The sequence below is a fragment of the Antechinus flavipes genome, chromosome 4 (genome assembly GCF_016432865.1).
Source record: "Antechinus flavipes isolate AdamAnt ecotype Samford, QLD, Australia chromosome 4, AdamAnt_v2, whole genome shotgun sequence".
NCBI lineage: Eukaryota > Metazoa > Chordata > Mammalia > Dasyuromorphia > Dasyuridae > Antechinus > Antechinus flavipes.
In genome coordinates this window covers 337,235,041-337,248,463 of record NC_067401.1, presented here as the reverse complement: position 1 = coordinate 337,248,463, position 13,423 = coordinate 337,235,041, and the positions used below count along the sequence as shown (strand labels likewise).

Sequence of the window (13,423 nt, the reverse complement as noted above, 5' to 3'; positions counted from 1 at the left end):
ATTCAAGAGAACAATAAAATTAAACTTTTCTAAGAAATAATAATTGTAATAGCATAGTTTTAGGGATAGAATTGGCTTTCCTTTAATAAAAGTCATGTCTACAAAGCATTCAATCAGCAGCCTCTTATTAAGATCCTACTATATACCAGGTCCTATGCTAAGTAGATAACAGAGTGAAAAATGGAAGATTATCTTCTCTTAAGAAACATATTGATTACAGAGAAGAGAAGAAATAATATTCAAAAAGAAAATTAAACATTAAACATACACAAAGGATAGGGAGAATTTTCTGAAGAAAAAAAATAATGGCAATTAGGAAGATCAAAAAAACCCTCATACATTTGAATTTAAAGAAAAATATTTCTGAAGTGTCTTTTTTATGCCTGAACCTGTGCTATATAAATTCAAACAAACAAAACAGTACCTGCTTTTAATAAATTCATATTATAACAGAGAAGTACTGAAAAGGAGAGAGCTGGAAATAGGGGATCATAAAAGGGCTCATTCAGATTGATGACTATAGTTACATGGTACGATATGACAAATGTACTTCAATAATTTGAAACAAAGTAATATATTCTTAGGGGAGGGGTGGAAACTCTGAAAGAAATGACCAAACTGAAAAGCCAATGAAAAAACTGCACAGGATAAGAAAGCATGGAAAGATTTGGATCTGTACCTATAAAGGGCTTACTAATATTGATAAGATCCATCCAAGTGTTGAAAGAAGTTTTATTAATAGCTTTTTATTTTCAAAATATATGCAAAAGTAGTTTTCAACATTCACCCTTACAAAACCCTGTGTTCCAAATTTTTCTCCCTCCCTTCTCCCCACCCATCCCCTAGCAATCCAGGACAGGTTAAATATGTACAATTCTTCTAAACATAATGAAAGAAGTTTTTATCTTAATAGATGCAACCAATTTTGGGGAATTTCATATTTGATACTGGTAAGCTTGAATTAAATCCTTCATGTCACCGCCTGAGCCATTTCCTTATGTGAAAAATGAAGATAATATTTTAAAATTATCTACCTTGCAAAAGATGCTGGGAGGATCAAGTAAGGTAATACACTGAGTGTACTTTGTAGTCATAAAGCACAACCCAAAAGTATGGTAATTATTATTCTTAATTGCATTATTATCAATAATGGCAAAAAGTAGATCTTTGCTTTTAGCTTCTCAACTGTTTCATATCTTATTAAATGGATGATAACTAAAAGCAATTTTTATTTTAGATGTCTCAGTTTTATATCTGAAGTCTTTTTTATGCCTGAACCTGTGCTATATAAATTCAAACAAACAAAACAGTCCCTGCTTTTAATGAACTCATATTATAACAGAGAAGTAGTACTGAAAAGGAGAGAACTGGAAATAGGGGATCATAAAAGTGACATTTGGTGACAACCAGTTCCTGGATGTCTTATTGATATCTGTTTTGGGGCTGTTGTGCAGGTCACAGATCATGATCTGTTCTTTGCAGTAGAGATGTGGATCAAGTGAGTGACAAGGTGATGCTCTCTCCAACTGCTGGGGGTCAGCATGAGTACATAAATGGCAAATGAGATCAGGAAAGGCTTTATTGGAAGTGAAGAGATTTAAGTTGGGCTTTGAAGGGTAAATAGAAATTCTTCAAGGAAAAGGTTCATTTGAGTCCACATTTCCATATTTCATTGAATAACTTTGAATTATCTCTTAACATCTTGGCCTTCAATTACTAATTTTTTAAAGATATTAAGTAAAAGATGAACATGGTAGCTAGGTGGTGCAATGCATAGAGTACTGGGATTGCTATCAGGAAGACTCATCTTTCTGAGTTTAAATCTGGTTTCAGATGCTTGCTAATTATGAGATCCTGGGCAAGTCACTAATCCTGTTGGCATCATTTGTAAATGAGAGAGAAGGAAATGCAAACTACTCTACTATCTTTGCCAAAAAAATTTCAAATGGGGTCATGAATAGTTGGGCATGATTGAGAAATGACTGAACAACAACAAAGGATGAATATAGTAAAGAAGAAGAAGGAAGAAGGAAGGAGAAGAAGAAACAGGAAGAGAGTGGAGATGTTAATCCCTTGCATCATTCTCAACTGAAGTGATCTTCCCCATCAATGGCTTGCTTTAGTCTAGGTTCTGAGGTTTAGGCTACACCCATCTTGGGTGACTGAGGCAGGCAAAATCTGCTAAAGTATTTATTTCATGAAATTTGCCTCAATTATTGATAATATCTATTAAGCTGGGCAACAATTAGTAATACTTACTTTGAAATTCTCATCTACTCACCAAAGATGTGCCACAATTTCTTACCTTTGTATATCTGCTTATTCCTTAACTCTCATTTTCTAAGTCCAACTTCAATTCCATCTCCTCCAAGAAGTCTATTGGGATGCTCCTACTTAGTGATAACGTTCCCTCTTTAGACTTCACATAGCTCATTGCACTCCTTTTAATTACTTGTCACACATTTTCTATTATTAAAATTTGTATTTGAATCATATTCTACAAGAGAGTATTTTCTACAAAAGTATGCGTTATTATCTTAGTATGTCCCTCAATATTCAGTTCATGATCTATATGCATTAGGTGTTTAATAAGTGTTTATTCATATAGAACTTATTTGTTAAGAACGCTAAGAGAGTCCTAGATAAAAGATGCTTCATAAAAAAATATGATATTTTGAAGTTGTCCTAAAGAAATTTAGGGAAGTTGAATTCAAACTTAATGTCAACAGTTTCCTAAAAGCTCTTTTGCAATATATTGTTGTAGGTACTTGGGTTAGAAAGATGAAAAATTTTTGATAATTGTTCTCAAGATGCTTCTATGATGTCCTTCTATGTCCTTCAAAACATTCTTTATTATGTACGTACATAGATGTGTGTGTGTGTGTGTGTGTGTGTGTGTGTGTGTGTACATTCATTTCCAGTGCACTTTGGGGCATACAAGATATTTTCCTTAATCCAAGTTAGGTGCATAGATAGATGGACCACTGTATCTGGGATCAGGAAGTCCTGAATTCAAATCCAGCCTCAGATACTCATTAGTTGTGTGAACATAGGCAAATCACTTAACTTTTGTTTGCCAGTTTTCTCATTTATAAGATAAAAATAGTGATAATATCTATATCCCAGAGTTGTGAGGATAATATGACCTTATATTTGTAAAGTACTTAGCAAGACTTAAAGAACTATATAAATTTTAGCTATTATCATGATCATAACAAATCCATGAGGTAAGAAGAACATTATTATTATCATTATGCCCATTTTACAGATAAGATTGAGTTTCAGAGAGGTTTAATGATCTGTTGGAGGTCCCACAACAGGTAAACTGAGTTACAGCTGAGGTTTAAATGCATGTCTTATCTGATTGTTAAGTACAGCATTCTTTATTACATCATATTTCTTCTATTAGGGGAAACAATACACACAGATACTGTTTTTTAAAAAATCATTTCCTTAATTTCACAAACAGGAATTCTTCTTCATCTCTGTCTCTCCTTCCTTCCCCTCCCTATTTCACTCTATCCACTTGAATATATATATATGTATATATATGTACATATATATATATATATACATATATACATACATATATATGTATATATGTATATATATATATACACACACACACCATATATAAACACATGTATATATATTTGTGTGTATATATACACACACACATCTACATCCTATATAAGTTTATTTTTTCTACACACACACACACACACACGTCAAAGCAAAAAGTTTGCTAGAGTGGAAAAAGCTTAAAGAGAGGAGAAAAGGCTGCTTGTTTTTTTACTATATTAGAAAAATTTATTAAAATAAATAAATAAATTCTATAAAGGACAATTTAAGTTTTGTAGGCTCTAGAACATGCTACAATCTGTTCTCATACAAACTTTGCCATATCATACTTAACAAAAAATCTTATGTGCAAACCACTTAATATACTTATATATTACTTACATATAACTTACAACTTTCCTTTTATAGCAAGGAATAAACTCATCAGGATGTTTCTGACCAAAAGAGGAAGGACAAAAAGTATTTGATCATAGTGCTAGCATGATGATAACTACATGAAGTAGAACATTATCATTATCATTATGTTAGTACTATGAATATGGAATGTCTTTTCATTTATGGATTTAAAAGCTCTTGCCACCCCTCCCACAATCCAGTATCCTTATAACGTATATCAATTGTGTTTTGACTCAAGTTTCTTTTGACAAATGGGAAACTAGAAAGAGAGTTTAAGATTCGGTTAAGTATCTGTTTGAACATGAACCTGGAGTTCATATTCCAGGTGTCACTACTCAATCTTGAAAGAATTTCCTTTATTAATGGAACAATTTCTCTTTTTGACTTCAAATTCTTCCCAATTAGCCTATGTAATCCTTTGTTCCAGAACACTCTCTGACAATTGCCTTTTAGAAGTGAAAACTCATCCAAAGGACCTCACCTGGGTTTTTGTAGATACTGAGCACATCCTTGAAGTAATGAGGTAAAAATCTTTCCAGTAAAAGCAGCACATCTTCCAGCTCTTCAAGGATCCCCACAAGCAGGAAATGTTCATTCACGTTCAATTTTGCTCTTTCAAGGGCCCATTCACCTGGCTCCCTTTGTGGAGAGAGATATTAAGTTTTAAATAAAAAGATTCTGTCTAAATAAAACAAAAACCTTCTAAAAAATCACTTTCAGTGTTACCTCTGTAAACATAAAGGTATAACTGTAAGATATCCTTGCAAATGTCTTTGTTTTCTGATTTAAAAAATTTGTTTTGCTGTATTTGGTTTTTATATCATTTGTATTTCTCAATATAGCACTCCTCTAAATCCTTTCAGAGATACATCTTTTATAACATAAAATAAAAAAGAGGAAGAAAATATTCAACAAAACTAATTTAACATCTTTAAAAAGTCTGATATTATACACAATATTTAACACCTATCATCTTTTACTCTGTAAAGAAGTAGGGTGGGGGAGTATTTTCTAATATCTCTTTTTTTGGCAACAAGATTGGTCATTAGAATTTTATCAGCATCAATTATTTTACTGTTTTTTAATTTACATCATTACTATAATTGGATATCCAAGTAATAGTAAGATTTAAAAAAAAAGTTTCAGTTGATCCAATTAAGTAAAAAGCAGTTCAAAGACTAGTAGAACTTACTGACAAATAATGTCTGGGTTAATGGAAAGTACATCTGGCCAAGTACGGAAGCCATATTATAATTCTAAAAATGAAATCTCATTCTTGTGAGGCAGCATGGTATAAAGAAATGAGTGACAGTTCTGGAAAAGAAAGATCTGGGTTAAAATACTGCCTCTGACACTAAATACTTATATGATCTTGAACAAATCACTTCTCTGGCCATGGCCTGTGTTTCCTCATCTATTAAATACAGTCCTTCTAATTATAAAAATGTATTATTTTATCTCAAATCCTGGAAAACACATAACTGATATTAAAAGCTATAGTTTGGAGCAGTATTAAGCTATTGAAGTTTAAAACTGAACTAAGACTTTTGAAATGTCTTTTAGGAAGTCATAAAAAGGCAGGAATACAGATTTTTCTCTATCTGTTTATTCTGATGGTTTCTCTAGACCAATATTCTTCTGTTGTGGGACAAACACTGGTCTCCAAATCAGGGATAACCTTGTGGAATCAGTCAGTCACTTAAACATTTATTAAATGTCATGGCACTATAGCATAGTACTAGGCACTGTATTAGGAGCTGGAAATGTAAACACAAAATCAAAACAGATTCTGCTCTCAAGAAGCTGACATTGACCAATAAGAAAAAAGTGACTCAGCCCTCAAAGAAATGTATTTATGATGAGGTGGAGGATGGCCAGCTACATTCCCCTCAGAGTTCTTACTTCAAAGAAGCCTTTGGTTAACAGCAAAAGAAATGGAAAGTAAGAAAGAAATAAGAAAAGATATGAAATCAGGAAAAAAATGTGTGCTCCCTTGTGTTCCTATCAAATGTTTCATCACAGAATCACAGAATGTCAGAATTAGAAAGAACCTCACAGGTTATGTGACCACTGTTCCAATCCATACGCAAAAGGAATTCCCTATTTTAATTAAAGTTTACTTCTGGGGAAACTACTCTCCTAATCAAGAGGGATATTTTCTTTTTTTCTTTTCTAAAAAATATTTTTATTTCCCCTAATAACATATAAAACAATTTTTAAAAATTTGTTTTTAAAACGTTGAGTTCCAGATTCTCTTCCTTCCTACCTCCTCCTCCTCCACATTGAGAAGACACATGGGGAGTTATGCAAAACATTTCCATAAAAGTTATGGTGTGAAAAAAGAAAACATTGATAAGGTTATTTTCTGTCAGAGAAAAATAATTCTGTGTTGCTGCAGTGTTTGAACTACTTTCTTACCACAGGTCAGGCATTAAAAAAAAAAAAATTATCTTGACTCTTTGAGATATTTTTAGTTGTGGGGAAAGTGTTAAAGTTCAAGATACTCAGTCCTCCCTGAGTCACTCTTTTCTATTATCTTTATTAAATCCCAATTTCTTAATTTTAAAACATATATTCTACCTCATTAATATAAGTGTTGGGTCTTGGCTCCAAATAGCAGAATGAAAAGGGAAATGAGGGAGGAAGTGGGACACCTATATGTAATAAATATTAGCAGCAGTCATTAGGCCTAGAATAAAAGACCACCTGGAGGAGAGGTTAGAATATAGTCCAAGTTGAGAACCAACTGGATAAACAGAAAATAGGGTCAAGATCAAAGTTAGTAAGGGCAACTGTGTCAGAGGGATGGACAGAAAATGATGAGCTGAATTTGAGAGCAAAAAAGTTAGAACTTTTTCTTTTTTGGGGGTGGGGCAGAGATTCACAGGGAGTAAGGTCAATTAATACCATGGAAAAGCAAATGATGGTTTGTTTCAGCAAGAGATAGCATTCATTTAAAATATCAGTGGGCCAGCCACCTCTCTTCCTCCCTTAGATGCAACTTCATTGTTATGGATTTGAATATTCTCCCTCCTTGTGGACTTTCCCCCCAGAGCTCAAGGCTATGGTTTGATGGGAAGATTTCCATCCATAACAGGGTACATAATATGTAAGCCATTTCTAATTAACTTTTAATTAACCTAAAGAAGAACTAGAATCCACGGCAAGAAAAGATGGATTATAGAGAAACTAGATGGTAAAGTAGATAGGAGCACTGGCCCTGGAATCAAAAGGATCTGAGTTCAAATCTGTCTCTAGACACTTATTAGCTGTGTGACTTTGGGTAAGTCACTTAACTCTGATTTTCTCTAAAATAATAAAAAAAAATAGATGAATCAATCTCTCTAATAAACTATTTGTGAGGACCCAAGTATGAATTGTACTGCTTGGTTTTGCTGAATGATTACCCAATCCATAAAATTTCCAGAGACCTCAGAGCCTAAAATGGGGCCCGTAATATTATCAGCTTAAGAAGTTCAGTCTCAAGGTTAGATGAACTGTTGAGAAGGTTAGTGTTTGGTCAGCCTGAGAAAGGATGATGAAGGAACTCTACTGAAATCTACCTACTGATGGAACTGGATGATAGTTTAGATCTTTGATTGTACTCTGGATTAGGAGGGTAGTTTAGTGGAGTCACACTGGACTTACCCAAGTTGCATAGACTCTCCAATGCACTGGATTTTGACAAAAAGGATTAAAAACCTATAGAAACTGTGTGACTAGCCAGAGACAGAATCCTATGCAGGCCAAAAGATTTGCAAGTGGAATGAAAAAAAAAATTTTTTTTTTAAGAGTGCAGTTGATTGGTGACTTTCTCTAATCATCATTAAACTTTCTAAAAGCTGATCAGTCCAAGCAGGTGTGTCCTACCTCTAATTTTTGTTAAGGAGCTGGCATCTTATACCATGGTCTCTTGCCCTTGTTTCATTTCTTTACTCCCTCCAAGGCCTCAAGGGCTCCCCAGAGTGTAGCCAGTTCTTTTGTGGTCTGGCCCAACTGTTATTGGAGCTCAGTGTTCTGGAATTGCAGTTCCAATGGCTCAAAGACAAGCCAACAGAGTAGAAAACAGTTCTCTCACTGTCTGAACTATGGGGTGGAGGAGTTATTTTTGTTTTGTGCGTTAAATAAGATTGTTGGTCTATTGAGTTGAAGGCAATGAGGAAGTAAAGAGTGAGTGTGGTCATTGCATGCTGAGATTAGTAACAATTAATAGGTTTGGAGAAGGAAGGAAGGAATGGTTCAAAGCAAACAGAGAACTAGGCTAAAATCAAAGCCAAGAGTTCACAAACCCTAGGTATAAAATAGTAAACAAAGTTTGAAAGTAAAAAGATCTGGGGGGATTAGCCAGGGTGTTTGCATAGAAGAAAGTCAAAGAAACATCAAAGGACAAAGGAAACAGAAAGCTTTGGTGATGGACAGATGCTCTCATGTAACATATCAGCTGGAAACAGGACCTTTTTTGGGGTAGCAGCATGTGAGGGTATCCCAGCCTCCCCAGCTGTAACTATGTGTCTGTAGGTCTGAAAAGTAATATTTCTAAAGGCAAGGCATCCTTTTCATATGATATCCTCCACAGCTTCTAGCTTGGTTCCTGATGGTAAATGACCAGTGAATACCATGTTCTGAGATTGCCTTGCTTTATGTTAAAAATGAGCAAACAAGCAAACAAAAAATCGCATTGTCAAACAACAGATCACTTATTATTTAGTTGTTTAAATTTAATTAAAGGTGGAAACTGAATTTTTAAAGATTTAAATGTCTATATCACAGGATTGGGTAAGGGATAGGATCTCTCAGGAGAAGTAAGCAAACAAGGGAAAGAGTGTGAACTCTAGAAAAGCAGCATGATAAAGTAGAGGGGGATTGGATTTGTAGTCGGAAGACCTGCATTCAACCCTAATTTTGCAACTTTCGCTCCGTGTGACCCAAGGCCTTGGTTTCCTTACCTATAAAATAAGGAATTAGGCTAAGTGATCTCTAAGATTCCTGATACTCCTAAATTTTATGATCTACAAGTACTTGTGGATTTAAATAATGTATTCAGAATCTTGTAAAGATATAAAAATGTTATCTGGAAACTCAGTAAACTTGTTAATGATTTCAAGATGTCAAACTTGCAAAGTGGGGCAGACCCCCAAATTCCCAAAGTTTGACAGATTTAAATGTAACTTGGAAATACTTAGAAAATTAAGTAAAAATGTAATGTGATAGAAATAATGTTCATTTGTTGTTCCTAAATCAATATGTGATCAAGGAGCCATTTCTATTTGAGTGTGATACCAGTGATCTAAGAAACTTCCTAAGACTCCAAATTGCATAGAATTTACTGAACTGCATTGGCAGAGTGAGTTTTGTCTGTGAGATATCCATATGAATGAAATCACAGACCTTGTCTCTATTCTTTAATCTATCTTATCTTTAGTGTTTAAGTCTTAATATTAATTGAATGCCAGAAATGTGGGGTATCATGAATGAAATCGATTAATACAAAGTCTTAGGTCAATGTGTTTTCAATATATTGTATGTTACATTATCTCATATACATGTATACATATATACATACATATAGTGGTCTTTACCTGCATCTTGGATGTTGTCCACAAAAATATGGTATGATGTAAAATAATCTTGGGTTGGAACATTCAGGATAGTTTTCAAGAATGCACTCATTAATATCCTTAAAAAAAAAAAACACAGCAGATTAAAATCTAGTGTTTGGTCATTTTATCATATTCCATATTATTTTAAGTTTAACAGATATAAATTCAAATAACAGGGAAGTTTGCACAAGAACAATTTAGAGAAGAAACAGAATTTACATAATTTTTAATGTTCTCCTTTCATTATGACATCGTATCTCACTATCTAGGTTGGAAGCATATGCTTGTTTTTGTATCCCAACCATTCAACTATTCTGGAGGTTACTTGGACATTTGTCATAGGAATAAATTTTGCAATTTCCAATCTGAAGATGGAAAAACAGTGCTCTAAGACATTTGTAGATTGCATTTTGAAGGCAAGGGATTTGTTTTTATTTCTTTGTATCCTTCTAGCGATTTTTACAGAGCTCTGAGAGAAAAACTTAACTCAGTGAATACTTAGCAAATAAGTAAATGAAAATGTTGAGAAGTGGTTCTGTACCAACAGAATTTCTCTGCCTAATCTGTGGAAGTAGTCCAATACTGACCTTACAAATCTTTTGAAGGATTCAGAAATCTGTTAGAATTGCATAATCTTCAAGATGGACTACAAATCATCCAATTAAAATCTTGCTCCTTGCCATTTTACAGAGGAGGAAATGGAGTTCACAAATTGCAGAGTTGCAAGTAGAACCATAATATCATTCACTTTATGAACTTATAAGGCTATCTATACTCACCTTACCATTACAGAACAGGAAGTTATAAGATGGAAGCATAAAGAAAACTACCTCCATCATTTTTGGGGAAAAATTCTTAAACTAAATAGGGGATGGCTGATCAAACTCTGACATGGGAATGCAATAGAAAATAATTGTGTTGAAAGAAATAAAAAAAAATTTCAAAAAGATATGGGACCTATATGAATTGATTCACAAAAACATGATCAGGATCAGAAGAACAATTTATATTGTAACATCAACATTATAAAAATGAACAATTCTCAAAGATGTAAGAACTCTGAACAACTAAAAGATTAAACCAGGATTCCAGAAGACTGATTGATAAAGAAGAGAGATAGATGATGTTTAATAGGCAGAATAAAAAACACATTTTTTGAAATGACCTAAAAGACATTTTTATTGCTTGACTATTCTTCTTTCTCTCCTTTCTTATTTTCCTTCCCTCCCTCTCTCCCTTCCTCCCTCTTTTCCTTCTTATTTAGTGAGTGGGAGGAGGTGAAAAGAAAAAAAGATGTTTGATGAATGAATAAAACATTTTAAAGTTTTTAATGATTTTTTTTTTTTTACTTAGGCATACTTTCATTCTGAAAAAAAAAATTCCTCTCCATTCTTTTTAACAAAGAAAATAAGGAGAAAGAAAAAAAAAACAATTCAGTCAAATTGAAAATTAGATACAGACAATTGTCTATACCCATACCCATGTCCATAATCCTTGACCTCTGCAAAGAAGAGAAGTAGTTACACTTTCTATTACTCTTTGGGGACAAGTTTGATCATTAAAAGCTTCATACTTAATATGTTCTTTCTAAATATATGATTTGTAAATTTTTGTATTGTGTTCTTGGTGGTTATTTATTATACACCAGTTCAATTGTTTCTTAAAGAATAGTAATATTACACTCCTTTTGTGCATTAAAATTTGTTTAGCTATTTCCCAACTTATAAATTTGTTTTAATTTCAGTTCTTTGCTGCCAAAAAAAATCCTGTATGAATATTTTGGTGTATATGAGAGTCTGTTTTTTATCTCTTTAAGGCATATGCTTCTCAGTGAAATCTTTGAATCAAAAGGTATAGACATTTTATTCACTTCTTTAGCATATCCAAAGCATAATATCTTCATATTCTCCTCTGTACCCAGATCATTGTTTAGCAGATATGCAATAGATGTGTACCAAAAGAATCAATCAAAGTAATAGTGGGGATGGGGACAATTTATGACACTTTATTAGAACCTTGAAGCAGATTTTCAAAGTTCATTGGAGGAGAAGACAACACATTCAAATTTCCATTTTAAAACTCTATTTACATTAAAAATTCCCTTTTCATCTATATTAGTTACCCATCAAAGGGATAAGTTCAAAGAATTTCTTTTAAAACTTGTAACCATTGATAAAACCAAAGAATTTTCAACACAATCCTGTGTGATGTCATTGTATATAAATAAATGATGGGTTAGCCGTAAGATCAAGTTGAAGAAGAAAATGTTATGAAAACAACCTTATTTAATTATAGATTTCTTGAGTATTAACTGGCTCCACTCAAAGTTGAAAGATGAGGACATCTTACTGAATTTGCAGGACAAGGGCTTTTGGTCATTCATTGGTTCAACAATTGAAGTGTTTTCTATAATTTCCCAAATGAGAAAACTTTGAACCTACATAATTATGTAGATAAACCAAGCCTGTCAAGCTCTTCAATTTCTATTGTTAATATCCTAGTTTCACCTGATTTGAATGTTGAATCCAGTGTTACTTATTTCATCTTGATAATGTATTTTGGATTTTTTAAATACTTTTGAGCTATTTCTGTCATTTAACAATTCTTAATTGTGATACATTTTTATTCTTTCCCTGAATAGAATACTTTCAGGCTTAGATTGTTTCTCTACTTTTGTAACAACTCAAATTCTTTGAAAATGTCCCCTTTTGCATTTTTATTTTCTTGAAGGGGAAGTGGGAGGTCTACTTTTAGACAGCTTAAGTTGTTAAGAGTTTTTTTACATTGAGTCTAAATTTCATTTTTTACAATTTTCATCTATTTCAATTTTGTAGATAAAGCTATTGCACATAAATCATCTTTTCCTTCCTCCATCCTTTTTTTGGATGGAGTCATCATTATGTCCAACAAATTTTCTATCATACAGTGGCATCCTTAAGAGATACTGAGATTAATTAATTGTCCTTTGTTCTCAAAGAGGACCAAAATGACATCACTATGACACTAGTCAAGGTGTAGGATGTCCAACTGAGACTATTCAGACCAAAAACAAAATTAAAAAAAAAAAACCTCAGAAAGTTTTGCTACAACCCTTATCCACACGAACATTTGTAGTTGAGATGTCCCTTATATTTTCTTTTGAGCTACTGCAATTCTGCTTCCCTCACAGAACAGAGTACTTCCTTGGGATGCAGTCATGTTATGCTGGGTAATCCTTTGCCATTGTCTGGCACAGAATCAATTCCAAAATTCAAGGTACTGAAGAATGGGGGACAGCTCACTCCTATGCAAAATGCCTCCAGAATTTGAAGAAGAAATTAATATCAGCTATACAAACTAATTTATTTTTTATACTTCCTTTGTTTTCTTCCTCAGCTATTAACGTGACTTCTCATTTTTATTGTGTCTCTTGATATTATCTTTCCTTGTATATTTTTATGTGGGCTATTCAATGAACTTAATGTGAAAGTATAAGACCACTACTTGTTCATGGTCTTTTCCCCTCCTGTCCTCTCCCTCCCTTCAATTATTCAGATCTGAATTTATTTGTATAAAAAGTATTTAATGTTTATATTCATATAGTTTCTGTGTCTGCTTTGACTTGTACAAATTCAGGTATTTTATACTGTCCAGGTATTTTAAATGTTCTAAAACAATATTGAATAATATGGCTGACACATAGCATAGCTTCTCTATTCATTAAAATATGCTTTATTTTTCCATTATATTGAAAATTTAAAAGATCTGGATGAGGGGACTGAGTCTTGGCTATTACTATGAGTTTACTTTAGAATTGTTTGGAAAACAACTCTACAAACATTTAAAACCAGAGAATGAATGAGGGT

The 13,423-nt window shown here is 33.1% G+C and overlaps 1 protein-coding gene across 1 annotated transcript in view; it reads right to left on the bottom strand.

The window, feature by feature from the left end:
* The window catches only part of UST (uronyl 2-sulfotransferase), a 387,714-nt gene that overhangs the window by 48,994 nt on the left and 325,297 nt on the right, over positions 1-13,423 (bottom strand). The window contains exons 6-7 of the mRNA XM_051997919.1: positions 9,558-9,655; positions 4,460-4,617 (exon numbers count right to left, since the gene is read on the bottom strand). Coding sequence (XP_051853879.1) covers positions 4,460-4,617; positions 9,558-9,655 — 256 coding nt within the window. The remainder of the gene's footprint in view (positions 1-4,459; positions 4,618-9,557; positions 9,656-13,423) is intronic.